The following is a 19,926-nucleotide window of genomic DNA, read 5'->3' on the forward strand; positions in this document are numbered from 1 at the left end:
AGCTAGAGAGGTGAAAGTGTGCAGATGTGGTTGTGGTTCATTTGCTTTTAATGCTACCTTGCAAAGTTTGGAGATACAGTTATGTACAAAAAGAATTTCTTTTTATCTCTGTTTAGTTGCTCTTCACATGATGTTGTTATTACAATTGTTTTGATATTGTTTTTTATTAAATTTGCTGTATTATTGATATTGTTATTTTATACAGGATCCAGTCAGCTTCCTGTTTGACATAATATTTTTTAAAGGTTGATATTTATCTAGGATTTTACTATTTATTTTAAGACCAAAGTTAAATGTAAATAGAAGATATACAGCTATGGATAGAGTTGTGCGCAGGAGGGTGGATGTGCTGGAAATGAGATGTTTGAGGACAATATGTGGCGTGAGGTGGTTTGATCGAGTAAGTAATGTAAGGGTAAGAGAGATGTGTGGAAATAAAAAGAGCATGGTTGAGAGAGCAGAAGAGGGTGTTTTGAAATGGTTTGGGCACATGGAGAGAATAAGTGAGGAAAGATTGACCAAGAGGATATATGTGTCGGAGGTGGAGGGAACGGGGAGAAGTGGGAGACCAAATTGGAGGTGGAAAGATGGAGTGAAAAAGATTTTGAGTGATCGGGGCCTGAACATGCAGGAGGGTAAAAGGGGGGCAAGGAAAAGAGTGAATTGGAAGGATGTGGTATACCGGGGTCGACGTGCTGTCAATGGATTGAATCAGGGCATGTGAAGCGTCTGGGGTACACCATGGAAAGTTGTGTGGGGCCTGGATGTGGAAAGGGAGCTGTGGTTTCGGGCATTATTACATGACAGCTAGAGACTGAGTGTGAACAAATGGGGCCTTTGTTGTTTTCTCCTAGCACTACCTCGCACACATGAGGGGGAGGTGGATGTTATTCCATGTGTGGCGAGGTGGCGATGGGAATAAATAAAGGCAGGCAGTATGAATTATGTACATGTGTTTATATGTATATGTCTGTGTGTGTATATATATATGTACATTGAGATGTATAGGTATGTATATTTGCGTGTGTGGACGTGTATGTATATACATGTGTATGGGGGGTGGGTTGGGCCATTTCTTTCGTCTGTTTCCTTGCGCTACCTCGCAAACGCGGGAGACAGCGACAATGCACAATAGATATATAATAAATATTTTATTTATTTTATTATACTTTGTCGCTGTCTCCCGCGTTTGCGAGGTAGCGCAAGGAAACAGACGAAAGAAATGGCCCAACCCACCCCCCATACACATGTATATACATACACGTCCACACACGCAAATATACATACCTATACATCTCAATGTACATATATATATACACACACAGACATATACATATAAACACATGTACATAATTCATACTGCCTGCCTTTATTTATTCCCATCGCCACCTCGCCACACATGGAATAACATCCACCTCCCCCTCATGTGTGCGAGGTAGTGCTAGGAGAAAACAACAAAGGCCCCATTTGTTCACACTCAGTCTCTAGCTGTCATGTAATAATGCCCGAAACCACAGCTCCCTTTCCACATCCAGGCCCCACACAACTTTCCATGGTGTACCCCAGACGCTTCACATGCCCTGATTCAATCCATTGACAGCACGTCGACCCCGGTATACCACATCCTTCCAATTCACTCTATTCCTTGCCCCCCTTTTACCCTCCTGCATGTTCAGGCCCCGATCACTCAAAATCTTTTTCACTCCATCTTTCCACCTCCAATTTGGTCTCCCACTTCTCCCCGTTCCCTCCACCTCCGACACATATATCCTCTTGGTCAATCTTTCCTCACTCATCCTCTCCATGTGCTCAAACCACTTCAAAACACCCTCTTCTGCTCTCTCAACCACGCTCTTTTTATTTCCACACATCTCTCTTACCCTTACGTTACTCACTCGATCAAACCACCTCACACCACACATTGTCCTCAAACATCTCATTTCCAGCACATCCATCCTCCTGCGCACAACTCTATCCATAGCCCACGCCTCGCAACCATACAACATTGTTGGAACCACTATTCCTTCAAACATACCCATTTTTGCTTTCCGAGATAATGTTCTCGACTTCCACACATTCTTCAAGGCCCCCAGGATTTTCGCCCCCTCCCCCACCCTATGATCCACTTCCGCTGCCAGATCCACTCCCAGATATCTAAAACACTTCACTTCCTCCAGTTTTTCTCCATTCAAACTCACCTCCCAATTGACTTGACCCTCAACCCTACTGTACCTAATAACCTTGCTCTTATTCACATTTACTCTTAACTTTCTTCTTCCACACACTTTTCCAAACTCAGTCACCAGCTTCTGCAGTTTCTCACATGAATCAGCCACCAGCGCTGTATCATCAGCGAACAACAACTGACTCACTTCCCAAGCTCTCTCATCCCCAACAGACTTCATACTTGCCCCTCTTTCCAAAACTCTTGCATTTACCTCCCTAACAACCCCATCCATAAACAAATTAAACAACCATGGAGACATCACACACCCCTGCCACAAACCTACATTCACTGAGAACCAATCACTTTCCTCTCTTCCTACACGTACACATGCCTTACATCCTCGATAAAAACTTTTCACTGCTTCTAACAACTTTCCTCCCACACCATATATTCTTAATACCTTCCACAGAGCATCTCTATCAACTCTATCATATGCCTTCTCCAGATCCATAAATGCTACATACAAATCCATTTGCTTTTCTAAGTATTTCTCACATACATTCTTCAAAGCAAACACCTGATCCACACATCCTCTACCACTTCTGAAACCACACTGCTCTTCCCCAATCTGATGCTCTGTACATGCCTTCACCCTCTCAATCAATACCCTCCCATATAATTTACCAGGAATACTCAACAAACTTATACCTCTGTAATTTGAGCACTCACTCTTATCCCCTTTGCCTTTGTACAATGGCACTATGCACGCATTCCGCCAATCCTCAGGCACCTCACCATGAGTCATACATACATTAAATAACCTTACCAACCAGTCAACAATACAGTCACCCCCTTTTTTAATAAATTCCACTGCAATATCATCCAAACCTGCTGCCTTGCCGGCTTTCATCTTCCGCAAAGCTTTCACTACCTCTTCTCTGTTTACCAAATCATTTTCCCTAACCCTCTCACTTTGCACACCACCTTGACCAAAACACCCTATATCTGCCACTCTATCATCAAACACATTCAACAAACCTTCAAAATACTCACTCCATCTCCTTCTCACATCACCACCACTTGTTTTCACCTCCCCACTTGCGCCCTTCACCGAAGTTCCCATTTGCTCCCTTGTCTTACGCACTTTATTTACCTCCTTTCAGAACATCTTTTTATTCTCCCTAAAATTTAATGATACTCTCTCACCCCAACTCTCATTTGCCCTTTTTTTCACCTCTTGCACCTTTCTCTTGACCTCCTGTCTCTTTCTTTTATACATCTCCCACTCAATTGCATTTTTTCCCTGCAAAAATCGTCCAAATGCCTCTCTCTTCTCTTTCACTAATACTCTTACTTCTTCATCCCACCACTCACTACCCTTTCTAATCAACCCACCTCCCACTCTTCTCTTGCCACAAGCATCTTTTGCGCAATCCATCACTGATTCCCTAAATACATCCCATTCCTCCCCCACTCCCCTTACTTCCATTGTTCTCACCTTTTTCCAATATACAGCACTGTATTTATGTCATTATAATACTTAAAAGGTACGTCATTTTCTGTCTAAAGTGTATTGAATTGACTTATTTATCCACTATCTCACCAGATCATTGGGGACGCATTACCCTTAGTTCTTGTGGGCCACCCTAATGATGTGGAGTGCATGTGCACCGATGGCATTTTGTTGGTTTCCTCCTGTCTGGCGGGTATAATTCGTGTGTGGGATCCCAGTACTGGAGAATGTGTGGCCACCATTGACAGACACAGGTGAGATGATATTTTGTTTATATTACAAGCTTCGTATCTTTTTTGATCTGTTCATATTTTTATGTCTGTTTCTTGTATCAAAGTTAGAATTACCCATGTTTGATCATATCCTTTATCTGACTCTGTACTGCATCCAAAATCATATCCTTGCCTTAAAGCTCTTCAGTAGCTTATTTGCATATGTTAAGAGGTTTCAGCCACCTCACATCCTGAGGATGACCATAAAGATGCTCGGGTTTACTCAGAATGAATCTGCAATTGATGTGGTCCCAGTCTGTAGCCACTGCTGATGAAAACAAAAACACCTATCTTAAAAAAGTAGCAGCTTATTGCTAATGCTGTGACTCATTTTTGCTCTGAGCTAGATTAATACCTTAAAGTCATTTGTTATCATAATACCTTGTTAAAGTAGAGTCAGTTTATTTATTTTATTTCAGTAAAGGAAGAATGATACATCAGAGAGATGAAAAGAAAATTCCAGAAAAAAAATCAAGTGGCAGTGGAAGAAGAAAGTGATCTTATTGTAAAACATGAAATAATGATTATAGGAAAAACTATGAAAATAGAATTATAAGTAACAGTGTTTTACGGATTTTAAGGTGTAGAAACTTCCCGTTTAGAATGTTCTGCTGAGAATTTGCTTTCTTTCATAGCATTTGGAGGAGTTTGGGGACTTTCTGAGGATGGCAAAATGTTGAAGAAAGGAAAACAATATTCTAGTTTATTTTTCACTCTTCATACAATTCCCTGAGAACAGTGATGTACACAAGAGGGACATTTTGTAATAGCAACATCCAAGAAAGAGAGTAGAAATTCACAGAAGGATACTATTTTGAAGCAAATTTGCATTTTTTTATAATCTTTTCTGTTGATTATTAGATATCTAAGTATATCATTAGGTTTTTCAGTTATAATGTATCTCATTATGATATCACACTAACCCCCATCTGTACTCCTAAGATATTTCCAGGCCATTTTTACCCCTTACCTTACAAAGCTAGAACGTTCAGGTTCTCTCCCTTTTTCTCATCTTGGTTACACCCACAAACATTAAGACACCCCAGCCTGAGCCTTTGAGGAGATTGAGCACACCTTGCTTAGCGCCTTCTTTTCCAACTTTTAGAAACTGAAATGCAAGGAGGGGAGGGTTTTCAGCCATTGCTCCTGCCCATCTTAGTTGCTGTCTGTTGCATGGAGGGAAATCTTGGGAAGTATTCTTTCTCTCCTAACCACTATTCTGGTTACAAGTCATTTCCAAAGCTTTTATAACTGTGTGATTAGCAAACCTGATACATGTAACAAATGGTCAGATTATGAAAAAGAACATGCTGACTCACAGTTTACTGGCCTAGGTATGATTCTGGTGCACCTAGGGTTCATCCACCCCCTTTTTGGTAGATACATAGGTACCATCTCTGACTAGAGCAAAGCCATATGGATGACAGAATTAGCCAGCCTTCAGCTGGTAATCTATTCAAGATTCGTCCAGGCTGTCATTGTTTTGGGATATGACCCTCACCAACAGGCTTTTTGAGCATACTAGGGGCTGTTACTTATAGTACAGTTATGGTTTTATGAATTTATTGACCATTCTTTATTTAAGTTTGTAATAGGTGGTTATTTCCTTTTTCTAACTCAAAACATGGAATCTGAAAAAAAAATGTATGTAGAAAGCACAAAAGAATCAATACATATTTCAGAATCAAACCTAGAACTATCCTTCAAAGGGTTATAAATCCCATTTGCCAGTATTTTCTCATCTTTTCATTTTGTCACCCTTCACATCTCACAAGTCTTTGTTCATGAGCCAAGCATTGTCTGTGCTCATGAGCCAAGCATTTGTCATATGCATCAGTGTGGTAGACATCATTTACTGCATGCTCATCAGCTATACAAAGCTGTATATGTGATTTATAAACAGAATGGGTTGGCATTTAAGGATGAGTGGGGAGGATGGCTGTGTCGGGCTTGAAGGTTATCTTGGTGAGAATGTGTTTTGTGAGCATTATATTTGTTTGGTGTGGGGTGATTTGTGAGCATAGGTTGCTAGAGTGTGTAACTTTAAGGAGAATAAGATGTTTTGGAAGGAACTTAAAAATGTGCAAAAAGGAAGGGAACAAATAGGGACATTAGTGAAGGGATTCTGTATACCCAATCTGTTTTTAATGGGGGAATTGGTCTATATGACTGAGAGTATTTTGTATTCTGGCCCTGAAATATGAAAGGGTTTTGATGGTTATTCATTCCACATTGTTTTTTTTTTATTTATATCTTAACAGAAACTGTGAATTGTTTTGAAATGTATGCATCTTTTAATAGGATATGGTGCTTTTGTCAAGTTAATACTAGTATCTTTCATGAGAATTTTCACTTTTTCATGTAATTGTCAGTTATTTTGATGAAGTTTTTAGGTATCAATAACAGTATCTTTTTTATACATACTTGCTTTTCCCTCATTAGAGAGGTTGCATAAGGAACAAACAAAATAGTGGCCTCGTTTGCACACATCCACTCTTTAGCTCTCTTATATAATGTAGGTAAAACCAGGTACCACCATCCACTTTCAAGCTCCACAGACTACTCCAGTAACAATAAATACCCTTCGTATTTTTTTTTCCAGCCCTAAGAAACCAGACTTCCGAATGGGGTCACCAGACCTTGGGGATGACATCCACTCAGACTATGAATCAGGCTCCCCAAGATCACAGCCAGGAGATTATAACTTCTTCAGAAAGAATGTAACTGAAATAGACAAAAGGTAAAGTGCCTTTTTTACCCCTATCATGGCTACCTTTGATGAAACAGAAAGTGGATGATAAAAAGACTGAAAAAAATGTATGTTATGTGACATGTCATGTTTTTAATGAATTACCTTTCCCACTTTGAAGTGTCATGCAGAAAAAATTCATTTGTGCTCATCCAGTCTCCAGTTCTCATTTATAATGAACCAAGTTTGGAGCCTACCATCCCTTGCCATCGACCAGTACTCACCTAGCACACCAGTATGGGGATATAGTCAGCCATGAATCCCATGGAGTGGAGACTCATCATTATCATTTGTTACTAACACTGAAGGGATGATAATGATAATGGTAAAAATTCCTCTGGTCCATGGGAATACTGGGTGCTGAGAAGGGGTCCACAAATTAGCTCAAATCATGATTAGCAGAAAAGGGCATCTCCTCCATGTAAATAATGGATGACATTTATGTAATTGCATATCTTAAATTTTAACATATTTTGACTTGTCACACATTTAGGTCCTTCATGCATTGTTGATGTGGTATGCAAAGGATATATACATGGAAAAGCACTTCATCAATAAGTATATCTCATCTTTGGAGATAGAGAGGATGTGGGTTTGGAAATCCTCCTTTCTTTTATAATAACTCTCTAAAAGTAGGAACAGGAGGAACCAGACAAGGATATTTTGTAGAAGGTTCAAATCTTAGCACTTCCTTAACATGGCAGGACAAAGCAAGTTAAGAAAAGGAAAATTGATTTTATTATTATATTTATTTATTATGCTTGATTGTTGTTTCCCATGTCAACAAGGTAGTGCCAAGAAACTGACAAAGAATGGCCCATCCACTCAAATACACATGTATGTACCTAAACACTCATACATGCACATATACATACATACATATACATACCAACATATACATACACATACACAAATATATGCATATATATACCCATGTATATATTCATATTTTCTTGCCTTCAGCCATTCCCGGCGCTATCCTGCCCTACAGGAAACAGCATCGCTACCCCATGCTTCAGCGTGGTAGCTCCAGGAAAACAGACAAAAAAGGCCACACTCATTCACACTCTGTCTTTAGCTGTCATGTATAATGCACTGAGACCGTAGCGTCCTATCTACATCCAGGCCCCACAGACCTTTCCATGGTTTATCCCAGATGTTCTACATGCCCATGTTCAGTCCATTTCATGGGATGAATTTACTGCCTATGGGCTTGCACCTTTTGTAAAACCGATTTAATATTTCTGAACTAGGGTATCAGAGTCCAGCCCTGTGGCATACCCAATCCCAGTCCTTGGATAGATTTGCAAATGAGGTAAAAAATTTTTTAATGTAAGTAAGCAATATCCCTGTTGTCTTATCCAGTTCCCAGACACAACTAATCACTGCCACTTCAGCCTAATGTTTGTATGGATGTGGTCATCTGAAATACAACTGCAGCTTCTGCCCTTAGCTTTACAAGTAAGACACACAGAAGCAAGAATAATTGCCATGAATCAAACTTGGGCCCCTGTCAACTAACATCTTCCTTGTACACTGTACTTAGGTCCCTTTTGTTTTGGAAAATATACCTTTCTCAAGGTGATGGTTTAGCAATCTGTATTTTTGGTAGACAAGTGACACACATTTAGCAATTTTAGAGCATGTATTAGTTGTTTAAATGGTTTGTACATGTGGAGAGAATGAGTGCGGAAAGATTGACAAAGAGGATATATGTGTCAGAGGTGGAGGGATGGAGTGAAAGAGATTTTGAGTGATCAGGGCCTGAACATACAGAAGGGTGAGAGGTGTGCAAGAAATAGAGTGAATTGGATCGATGTTGTGTACTGGGGTTGACATGTTGTCAGTGGACTGAACCAGGGCTTGTGAAGCATATGGGGTAAACCATGGAAAGGTCTGTGAGGCCTGGATGTGGATAGGGAGCTGTAGTTTTGGTGCATTACACATGACAGGTAGAGACTGAGTGTGAACGAATGTGGCCTTTTTTGTGTTTTCTGACACTGCCTCACTGAAGGAGGGTGGTAGTGATGTTTCCTGTGGGGCAGGGTAGCGCCAGGAATGGATGAAGGCAAGCACGTATGAATATGTGCATGTTTAAATATGTATGTGTATGTATATGTGTATATGAGTGGATGAGCCATTCTTTGTCTGTTTCCTGGCTCTACCTTGTTGATGTGGGAAACAGTGATCAAGTATAATGAATATTAGTTGTTTAGATTGTCATTACATACCTTGTTTCTGCCTTGTTCTGTTTATCTATATTTCTGATTCTGTATCCCCCAGGAACTCCCTCAAAGGGATTGCCACTGCAAAAGTCCCCATAACTGCTGAATTCCATCGCTGCTGATTTGCTTCTAGTGCCTTACCTTTAATAGGGCACTGTTAAAGGATAACTGTAGCACTGCATTTCTAGAGGTCCCTACTTAAAGTTCCTACTGACTGCTAGCTAATGTGTCTACTTATGTACCATCTTACCTCTTCCTCCTAATGTTCTTAGTTCTACTCCTACCTAATGCTCTGCTTTGTTCTGTTTTGTTTTTTGGGTTGAAATATTCTCTCTGTTGTACCTGGTACAGTACTTTCAGGTCTCTATATGTTAGATGTACTATGAAGGAGATGCAAATGATACAGTAGTCAGCCAGCATTTAAAAGGTATTAGAGTGCAAGAAATTAGTACTTCAAGATATGGAAGGAAGAGCAGAGACACTTTGAAAAAGATATTGTTGATGAGCTATAAACAGTTGATCAAGAAACAGTTAATCAGGCTAAGGGATTTGGAGGGAAGAACAGTTGAAGATGTAGAAATATGCAGGGAGCTTAATAATGAATACAGAAATGTTTTCATATGGAGAACACTGTTTTCCTAATGCCACCAAGATAGGATGGGGAAAAGGCTTTGGTGAGTGTGAAAATTGCGATCAGAAACATGGTCAGGCTTTCAGAATCCTTTGACTCTTGTTAGGCTCTTGGATGTTACAATGGTTAGCCATCTCTGCTGAGGCTTCAGAGTGTGCTGATGCACTAGACGAGCCACTTGAAATGTTTGATATGTTGCTATAGAAGAGTGTATTGCTAAAGGAGTAGAAATTTATTCTGGAAATCTACTGAACTACAGAATGGTCTCCCTAACAGGTGTGGTTTATAAAATTTATATGTAAAAGCATTTCCTTTAATAATTTTTTTTTTTTTATACTTTGTCGCTGTCTCCCACGTTTGCGAGGTAGCGCAAGGAAACAGACGAAAGAAATGGCCCAACCCCCCCCCATACACATGTATATACATACGTCCACACACGCAAATATACATACCTACACAGCTTTCCATGGTTTACCCCAGACGCTTCACATGCCTTGATTCAATCCACTGACAGCACGTCAACCCCGGTATACCACATCGCTCCAATTCACTCTATTCCTTGCCCTCCTTTCACCCTCCTGCATGTTCAGGCCCCGATCACACAAAATCTTTTTCACTCCATCTTTCCACCTCCAATTTGGTCTCCCTCTTCTCCTTGCTCCCTCCACCTCCGACACATATATCCTCTTGGTCAATCTTTCCTCACTCATCCTCTCCATGTGCCCAAACCACTTCAAAACACCCTCTTCTGCTCTCTCAACCACGCTCTTTTTATTTCCACACATCTCTCTTACCCTTACGTTACTCACTCGATCAAACCACCTCACACCACACATTGTCCTCAAACATCTCATTTCCAGCACATCCATCCTCCTGCGCACAACTCTATCCATAGCCCACGCCTCGCAACCATACAACATTGTTGGAACCACTATTCCTTCAAACATACCCATTTTTGCTTTCCGAGATAATGTTCACGACATATTTTCATTGTAGAAAAGTTTCTTATCTTTAATGGTATTTATATTTGCTAGAATGCTATGGTGAATTAGAAGTTATTGCCCTGTAGAGTCTTCTTGCTTTTAGCTCTTTTTTCTTGTCTTTTATAGTATTTGCTTTTGCTTAACATCTGAATGATTAAAGTAAGTCTACTTGGCTGAATTTTAACCTTTATTTCTTGTGGCAAACAAAATTTCAGTGCACCTTAGAGATTTTTTTTGTAGGGATACCCATGAGAATGTCATGTAAGACCTCCCAGATGAAACTTAGTTTCTCTTGCCTGGGAGTCATCAGATATGTCTCTTGGAGAGTACATGAACTGGACTTGTAGAAGCTTCTTTCAATGACAGCAATAACATCAGTAAACTGACAGGGTAGAAGCTTCTTTCAATTACAGCAATAACATCAGTAAACTGACAGGGCTGTTCCTTTCACTTAACTTTTGCCTGGCAACACGTCTTGTCATTCTTTTGATAATCATTGAGCTTAGAAAGCTGTATTGGAGGTACATTAGTGTGCTTACCCAGTATGTAGCAACACATATCTTGTCATTCCTTTGATAATTATTGAGCTTAAAAAGCTGTATTGGAGGTACTTTAATGTGCTTGCCCGGTATGTGAAGCTTCAGTGTTTACTTTTTTTCTAAACCACTAACCATTTGTCAAGTAATTTTCTTACAGATGTGCATTCTTGTTCAGCAGCCTAGACCAGCCTCACAAACAGTCAGATAACAGATATTTTACGTTGTAAAATGTGTAAGAATGAAGGCTGTTAATGTTCAAAACTCTGTAAGAGTAGAGTTTGCATATTGATGTGCTTTTATTATGTCTACAGTGGTACATGGCTAGATGAAGATGAGAAGGATGACAGTGATCCTGAGAATGTTGACCAGTTAGACTGTGCAAAAAGACATCACCAAAATAATTCATCAAGCAACCTGTTTCATATGTTTCCTGATCTGAGTCCTGCCATTGATCTCCATTTTCATAGTCGATCAGCAGAGTCCCGTAGCAGTGGTTATTGTAGTCATTTTGAAAAGTACTATGAGGAGCACAGAAAAATGCTTCAAGATGAGGAAGAATACAGACATAGACGAGGAAGAAAAACTTCTGATTGCGTTGAACATTCTTCCACCAATAGTGTAGCCAAGAATATGATGATAAGATCACCGTCCTACACTGAAACCTCAGGGGGTTACAAGCAAAAAAGACACTGTAGAAACCTCAGTGCAGGAAGCATTCCAATAAGTGCTCTTTATGGACACAGTGCTGGTGCTGTGAAAGGATCAGTAGATGGAGATGGAGTGACTACAGCAGAGGAGGAGCCACCTCCTATTTGGTGCCTTGAGTGTCAAGATGCACTGGTGATAGTGGGTTGTGGCACAGGACAGATTGAAGTATGGGATCTGTATAATAGCTCTCTCAAGGTAAGTTATCATTTCACTGATGTTCTTGTGTCATGTCTGATTTAGTGTCAGAGAATTTGAAAGACACTTTAGTGTGCCTGTTTTTATAATTCTCCTTATTTCCTTCAAAAATTGTATGCTTCCTTTTTTAAATCTCCACATTTTCTTCGGAGTTTTATTTCATATGGCACTCATTTTACTTTCTTTACTTTGAGCCATTTTCTCTCTCTCAAGAATACTTAATATATATATATATATATATTATTATACTTTGTCGCTGTCTCCCGCGTTTGCGAGGTAGCGCAAGGAAACAGACGAAAGAAATGGCCCAACCCCCCCCCATACACATGTATATACATACGTCCACACACGCAAATATACATACCTACACAGCTTTCCATGGTTTACCCCAGACGCTTCACATGCCTTGCTTCAATCCACTGACAGCACGTCAACCCCGGTATACCACATCGCTCCAATTCACTCTATTCCTTGCCCTCCTTTCACCCTCCTGCATGTTCAGGCCCCGATCACACAAAATCTTTTTCACTCCATCTTTCCACCTCCAATTTGGTCTCCCTCTTCTCCTTGTTCCCTCCACCTCCAACACATATATCCTCTTGGTCAATCTTTCCTCACTCATCCTCTCCATGTGCCCAAACCACTTCAAAACACCCTCTTCTGCTCTCTCAACCACGCTCTTTTTATTTCCACACATCTCTCTTACCCTTACGTTACTCACTCGATCAAACCACCTCACACCACACATTGTCCTCAAACATCTCATTTCCAGCACATCCATCCTCCTGCGCACAACTCTATCCATAGCCCACGCCTCGCAACCATACAACATTGTTGGAACCACTATTCCTTCAAACATACCCATTTTTGCTTTCCGAGATAATGTTCTCGACTTCCACACATTCTTCAAGGCCCCCAGGATTTTCGCCCCCTCCCCCACCCTATGATCCACTTCCGCTTCCATGGTTCCATCCGCTGCCAGATCCACTCCCAGATATCTAAAACACTTCACTTCCTCCAGTTTTTCTCCATTCAGACTCACCTCCCAATTGACTTGACCCTCAACCCTACTGTACCTAATAACCTTGCTCTTTATATATATATATATATATATATATATATATATATATATATATATCCCTGGGGATAGGGGAGAAAGAATACTTCCCACGTATTCCCTGCGTGTCGTAGAAGGCGACTAAAAGGGGAGGGAGCGGGGGGCTGGAAATCCTCCCCTCTCTCTCTTTTTTTTTTTTTTTTTTTTTTTTTTTTTTTTTTTTCCAAAAGAAGGAACAGAGAATTGGGCCAGGTGAGGGTATTCCCTCAAGGCCCAGTCCTCTGTTCTTAACGCTACCTCGCTAATGCGGGAAGTGGCGAATAGTTTGAAAGAAGAAAGAAAGATATATATATATATATATATATATATATATATATATATATATATATATATATTTTTTTTTTTGCCTTTGTCGCTGTCTCCCGCGTTTGCGAAGTAGCGCAAGGAAACAGACGAAAGAAATGGCCCAACCCACCCCCATACACATGTATATAATATACATACGTCCACACACGCAAATATACATACCTACACAGCTTTCCATGGTTTACCCCAGACGCTTCACATGCCCTGATTCAATCCACTGACAGCACGTCAACCCCGGTATACCACATCGATCCAATTCACTCTATTCCTTGCCCTCCTTTCACCCTCCTGCATGTTCAGGCCCCGATCACACAAAATCTTTTTCACTCCATCTTTCCACCTCCAATTTGGTCTCCCACTTCTCCTCGATCCCTCCACCTCCAACACATATATCCTCTTGGTCAATCTTTCCTCACTCATTCTCTCCATGTGCCCAAACCATTTCAAAACACCCTCTTCTGCTCTCTCAACCACGCTCTTTTTATTTCCACACATCTCTCTTACCCTTACGTTACTTACTCGATCAAACCACCTCACACCACACATTGTCCTCAAACATCTCATTTCCAGCACATCCATCCTCCTGCGCACAACTCTATCCACAGCCCACGCCTCACAACCATACAACATTGTTGGAACCACTATTCCTTCAAACATACCCATTTTTGCTTTCCAAGATAATGTTCTCGACTTCCACACATTCTTCAAGGCTCCCAGGATTTTCGCCCCCTCCCCCACCCTATGATCCACTTCCGCTTCCATGGTTCCATCCGCTGCCAGATCCACTCCCAGATATCTAAAACACTTTACTTCCTCCAGTTTTTCTCCATTCAAACTTACCTCCCAATTGACTTGACCCTCAACCCTACTGTACCTAATAACCTTGCTCTTATTCACATTTACTCTTAACTTTCTTCTTTCACACACTTTACCAAACTCAGTCACCAGCTTCTGCAGTTTCTCACATGAATCAGCCACCAGCGCTGTATCATCAGCGAACAACAACTGACTCACTTCCCAAGCTCTCTCATCCCCAACAGACTTCATACTTGCCCCTCTTTCCAGGACTCTTGCATTTACCTCCCTAACAACCCCATCCATAAACAAATTAAACAACCATGGAGACATCACACACCCCTGCCGCAAACCTACATTCACTGAGAACCAATCACTTTCCTCTCTTCCTACACGTACACATGCCTTACATCCTCGATAAAAACTTTTCACTGCTTCTAACAACTTGCCTCCCACACCATATATTCTTAATACCTTCCACAGAGCATCTCTATCAACTCTATCATATATATATATATATATATATATATATATATATATATATATATATATATATATATATATATATATATATATATATGTGTGTGTGAGGAAGTACCAGGAGAGACTGAGTACAGAATGGAAAAAGGTGAGAACAATGGAAGTAAGGGGAGTGGGGGAGGAATGGGATGTATTTAGGGAATCAGTGATGGATTGCGCAAAAGATGCTTGTGGCATGAGAAGAGTCGGAGGTGGGTTGATTAGAAAGGGTAGTGAGTGGTGGGATGAAGAAGTAAGATTATTAGTGAAAGAGAAGAGAGAGGCATTTGGACGATTTTTGCAGGGAAAAAATGCAATTGAGTGGGAGATGTATAAAAGAAAGAGACAGGAGGTCAAGAGAAAGGTGCAAGAGGTGAAAAAGAGGGTAAATGAGAGTTGGGGTGAGAGAGTATCATTAAATTTTAGGGAGAATAAAAAGATGTTCTGGAAGGAGGTAAATAAAGTGCGTAAGACAAGGGAGCAAATGGGAACTTCAGTGAAGGGCGCAAATGGGGAGGTGATAACAAGTAGTGGTGATGTGAGAAGGAGATGGAGTGAGTATTTTGAAGGTTTGTTGCATGTGTTTGATGATAGAGTGGCAGATATAGGGTGTTTTGGTCGAGGTGGTGTGCAAAGTGAGAGGGTTAGGGAAAATGATTTGGTAAACAGAGAAGAGGTAGTGAAAGCTTTGCGGAAGATGAAAGCCGGCAAGGCAGCAGGTTTGGATGGTATTGCAGTGGAATTTATTAAAAAAGGGGGTGACTGTATTATTGACTGGTTGGTAAGGTTATTTAATGTATGTATGACTCATGGTGAGGTGCCTGAGGATTGGTGGAATGCGTGCATAGTGCCATTGTACATAGGCAAAGGGGATAAGAGTGAGTGCTCAAATTACAGAGGTATAAGTTTGTTGAGTATTCCTGGTAAATTATATGGGAGGGTATTGATTGAGAGAGTGAAGGCATGTACAGAGCATCAGATTGGGGAAGAGCAGTGTGGTTTCAGAAGTGGTAGAGGATGTGTGGATCAGGTGTTTGCTTTGAAGAATGTATGTGAGAAATACTTAGAAAAGCAAATGGATTTGTATGTAACATTTATGGATTTGGAGAAGGCATATGATAGAGTTGATAGAGATGCTCTGTGGAAGGTATTAAGAATATATGGTGTGGGAGGCAAGTTGTTAGAAGCAGTGAAAAGTTTTTATCGAGGATGTAAGGCATGTGTACGTGTAGGAAGAGAGGAAAGTGATTGGTTCTCAGTGAGTGTAGGTTTGTGGCAGGGGTGTGTGATGTCTCCATGGTTGTTTAATTTGTTTATGGATGGGGTTGTTAGGGAGGTGAATGCAAGAGTTTTGGAAAGAGGGGCAAGTATGAAGTCTGTTGGGGATGAGAGAGCTTGGGAAGTGAGTCAGTTGTTGTTCGCTGATGATACAGCGCTGGTGGCTGATTCATGTGAGAAACTGCAGAAGCTGGTGACTGAGTTTGGTAAAGTGTGTGAAAGAAGAAAGTTAAGAGTAAATGTGAATAAGAGCAAGGTTATTAGGTACAGTAGGGTTGAGGGTCAAGTCAATTGGGAGGTAAGTTTGAATGGAGAAAAACTGGAGGAAGTAAAGTGTTTTAGACATCTGGGAGTGGATCTGGCAGCGGATGGAACCATGGAAGCGGATCATAGGGTGGGGGAGGGGGCGAGAATCCTGGGAGCCTTGAAGAATGTGTGGAAGTCAAGAACATTATCTCGGAAAGCAAAAATAGGTATGTTTGAAGGAATAGGGGTTCCAACAATGTTGTATGGCTGTGAGGCGTGGGCTATGGATAGAGTTGTGCGCAGGAGGATGGATGTGCTGGAAATGAGATGTTTGAGGACAATGTGTGGTGTGAGGTGGTTTGATCGAGTAAGTAACGTAAGGGTGAGAGAGATGTGTGGAAATAAAAAGAGCGTGGTTGAGAGAGCAGAAGAGGGTGTTTTGAAATGGTTTGGGCACATGGAGAGAATGAGTGAGGAAAGATTGACCAAGAGGATATATGTGTCGGAGGTGGAGGGAACGAGGAGAAGTGGGAGACCAAATTGGAGGTGGAAAGATGGAGTGAAAAAGATTTTGTGTGATCGGGGCCTGAACATGCAGGAGGGTGAAAGGAGGGCAAGGAATAGAGTGAATTGGAGCGATGTGGTATACCGGGGTTGATGTGCTGTCAGTGGATTGAATCAAGGCATGTGAAGCGTCTGGGGTAAACCATGGAAAGCTGTGTGGGTATGTATATTTGCGTGTGTGGACGTATGTATATACATGTGTATGGGGGGGTTGGGCCATTTCTTTCGTCTGTTTCCTTGCGCTACCTCGCAAACGCGGGAGACAGCGACAAAGTATAGATGTATAGATGTGATACAATGTGGTGTTTGGTGAAGAAAAAGAAAGAAAATTGGTGGACAGTGAGTACTAAACAATATGGTGAAAATATTTCGACGACTGACAGTATGACAATTTATTATAGTGGGAAAAGATAGTGATTGTTGAACAATATGGTGGATATGGTGTTACATATAGTGACTGCTGAACAATGTGATAGATGTAGTTCATTCATTTCAAGCTAAAAGTTTGTTTTCTAAACTGTTTCTTACTTTTTTCATATGTATATATATGTATGTGTGTGTGTGTGCGTGTATCTGCGTGTGTGTGTGTATGTGTGTATATGTGTATGTGTATATATATATGTATATTATCCCTGGGGATAGGGGTGAAAGAATACTTCCCACGTATTCCTCGCTTGTCGTAGAAAGCGACTAGAGGGGACGGGAGCGGGGGGCCAGAAATCCTCCCCTCCTTGTATTAACTTTCTAAAATGGGAAACAGAAGAAGGAGTCACGCGGGGAGTGCTCATCCTCCTCGAAGGCTCAGAGTGGGGTGCCTAAATGTGTGTGGATGTAACCAAGATGTGAAAAAAGGAGAGATAGGTAGTATGTTTGAGGAAAGGAACCTGGATGTTTTGGCTCTGAGTGAAACGAAGCTCAAGGGTAAAGGAGAAGAGTGGTTTGGGAATGTCTGGGGAGTAAAGTCAGGGGTTAGTGAGAGGACAAGAGCAAGGGAAGGAGTAGCAATACTCCTGAAACAGGAGTTGTGGGAGTATGTGATAGAATGTAAGAAAGTAAATTCTCGAATAATATGGGTAAAACTGAAAGTTGATGGAGAGAGGTGGGTGATTATTGGTGCATATGCACCTGGGCATGAGAAGAAAGATCATGAGAGGCAAGTGTTTTGGGAGCAGCTGAATGAGTGTGTTAGTGGTTTTGATGCACGAGACCGGGTTATAGTGATGGGTGATTTGAATGCAAAGGTGAGTAATGTGGCAGTTGAGGGAATAATTGGTATACATGGGGTGTTCAGTGTTGTAAATGGAAATGGTGAAGAGCTTGTAGATTTATGTGCTGAAAAAGGACTGATGATTGGGAATACCTGGTTTAAAAAGCGAGATATACATAAGTACACTTATGTAAGTAGGAGAGATGGCCAGAGAGCGTTATTGGATTACGTGTTAATTGACAGGCGTGCGAAAGAGAGACTTTTGGATGTTAATGTGCTGAGAGGTGCAACTGGAGGGATGTCTGATCATTATCTTGTGGAGGCTAAGGTGAAGATTTGTATGGGTTTTCAGAAAAGAAGAGTGAATGTTGGGGTGAAGAAGGTGGTGAGAGTAAGTGAGCTTGGGAAGGAGACCTGTGTGAGGAAGTACCAGGAGAGACTGTGTACAGAATGGAAAAAGGTGAGAACAATGGAAGTAAGGGGAGTGGGGGAGGAATGGGATGTATTTAGGGAGTCAGTGATGGATTGCGCAAAAGATGCTTGTGGCATGAGAAGAGTGGGAGGTGGGTTGATTAGAAAGGGTAGTGAGTGGTGGGATGAAGAAGTAAGAGTATTAGTGAAAGAGAAGAGAGAGGCATTTGGACGATTTTTGCAGGGAAAAAATGCAATTGAGTGGGAGATGTATAAAAGAAAGAGACAGGAGGTCAAGAGAAAGGTGCAAGAGGTGAAAAAAAGGGCAAATGAGAATTGGGGTGAGAGAGTGTCATTAAATTTTAGGGAAAATAAAAAGATGTTCTGGAAGGAGGTAAATAAAGTGCGTAAGACAAGGGAGCAAATGGGAACTTTAGTGAAGGGCGCAAATGGGGAGGTGATAACAAGTAGTGGTGATGTGAGAAGGAGATGGAGTGAGTATTTTGAAGGTTTGTTGAATGTGTCTGATGATAGAGTGGCAGATATAGGGTGTTTTGGTCGAGGTGGTGTGCAAAGTGAGAGGGTTAGGGAAAACGATTTGGTAAACAGAGAAGAGGTAGTGAAAGCTTTGCGGAAGATGAAAGCCGGCAAGGCAGCAGGTTTGGATGGTATTGCAGTGGAATTTATTAAAAAAGGGGGTGACTGTATTGTTGACTGGTTGGTAAGGTTATTTAATGTATGTATGACTCATGGTGAGGTGCCTGAGGATTGGAGGAATGCGTGCATAGTGCCATTGTACAAAGGAAAAGGGGATAAGAGTGAGTGCTCAAATTACAGAGGTATAAGTTTGTTGAGTATTCCTGGTAAATTGTATGGGAGGGTATTGATTGAGAGGGTGAAGGCATGTACAGAGCATCAGATTGGGGAAGAGCAGTGTGGTTTCAGAAGTGGTAGAGGATGTGTGGATCAGGTGTTTGCTTTGAAGAATGTATGTGAGAAATACTTAGAAAAGCAAATGGATTTGTATGTAGCATTTATGGATCTGGAGAAGGCATATGATAGAGTTGATAGAGATGCTCTGTGGAAGGTATTAAGAATATATGGTGTGGGAGGCAAGTTGTTAGAAGCAGTGAAAAGTTTTTATCGAGGATGTAAGGCATGTGTACGTGTAGGAAGAGAGGAAAGTGATTGGTTCTCAGTGAATGTAGGTTTGCGGCAGGGGTGTGTGATGTCTCCATGGTTGTTTAATTTGTTTATGGATGGGGTTGTTAGGGAGGTAAAGGCAAGAGTTTTGGAAAGAGGGGCAAGTATGAAGTCTGTTGGGGATGAGAGAGCTTGGGAAGTGAGTCAGTTGTTGTTCGCTGATGATACAGCGCTGGTGGCTGATTCATGTGAGAAACTGCAGAAGCTGGTGACGGAGTTTGATAAAGTGTGTGGAAGAAGAAAGTTAAGAGTAAATGTAAATAAGAGCAAGGTTATTAGGTACAGTAGGGTTGAGGGT

General features: G+C 41.2%; 1 protein-coding gene across 1 annotated transcript in view; it reads left to right on the top strand.

The window, feature by feature from the left end:
- The window catches only part of SCAP (SREBP cleavage activating protein), a 63,014-nt gene that overhangs the window by 20,684 nt on the left and 22,404 nt on the right, over positions 1 to 19,926 (top strand). Inside the window, exons 9-11 of the mRNA XM_071691208.1 lie at positions 3,774 to 3,934; positions 6,555 to 6,692; positions 11,391 to 11,982. Coding sequence (XP_071547309.1) covers positions 3,774 to 3,934; positions 6,555 to 6,692; positions 11,391 to 11,982 — 891 coding nt within the window. The remainder of the gene's footprint in view (positions 1 to 3,773; positions 3,935 to 6,554; positions 6,693 to 11,390; positions 11,983 to 19,926) is intronic.

The sequence above is a fragment of the Panulirus ornatus genome, chromosome 50, assembly GCF_036320965.1.
Source record: "Panulirus ornatus isolate Po-2019 chromosome 50, ASM3632096v1, whole genome shotgun sequence".
Taxonomy (NCBI): domain Eukaryota; kingdom Metazoa; phylum Arthropoda; class Malacostraca; order Decapoda; family Palinuridae; genus Panulirus; species Panulirus ornatus.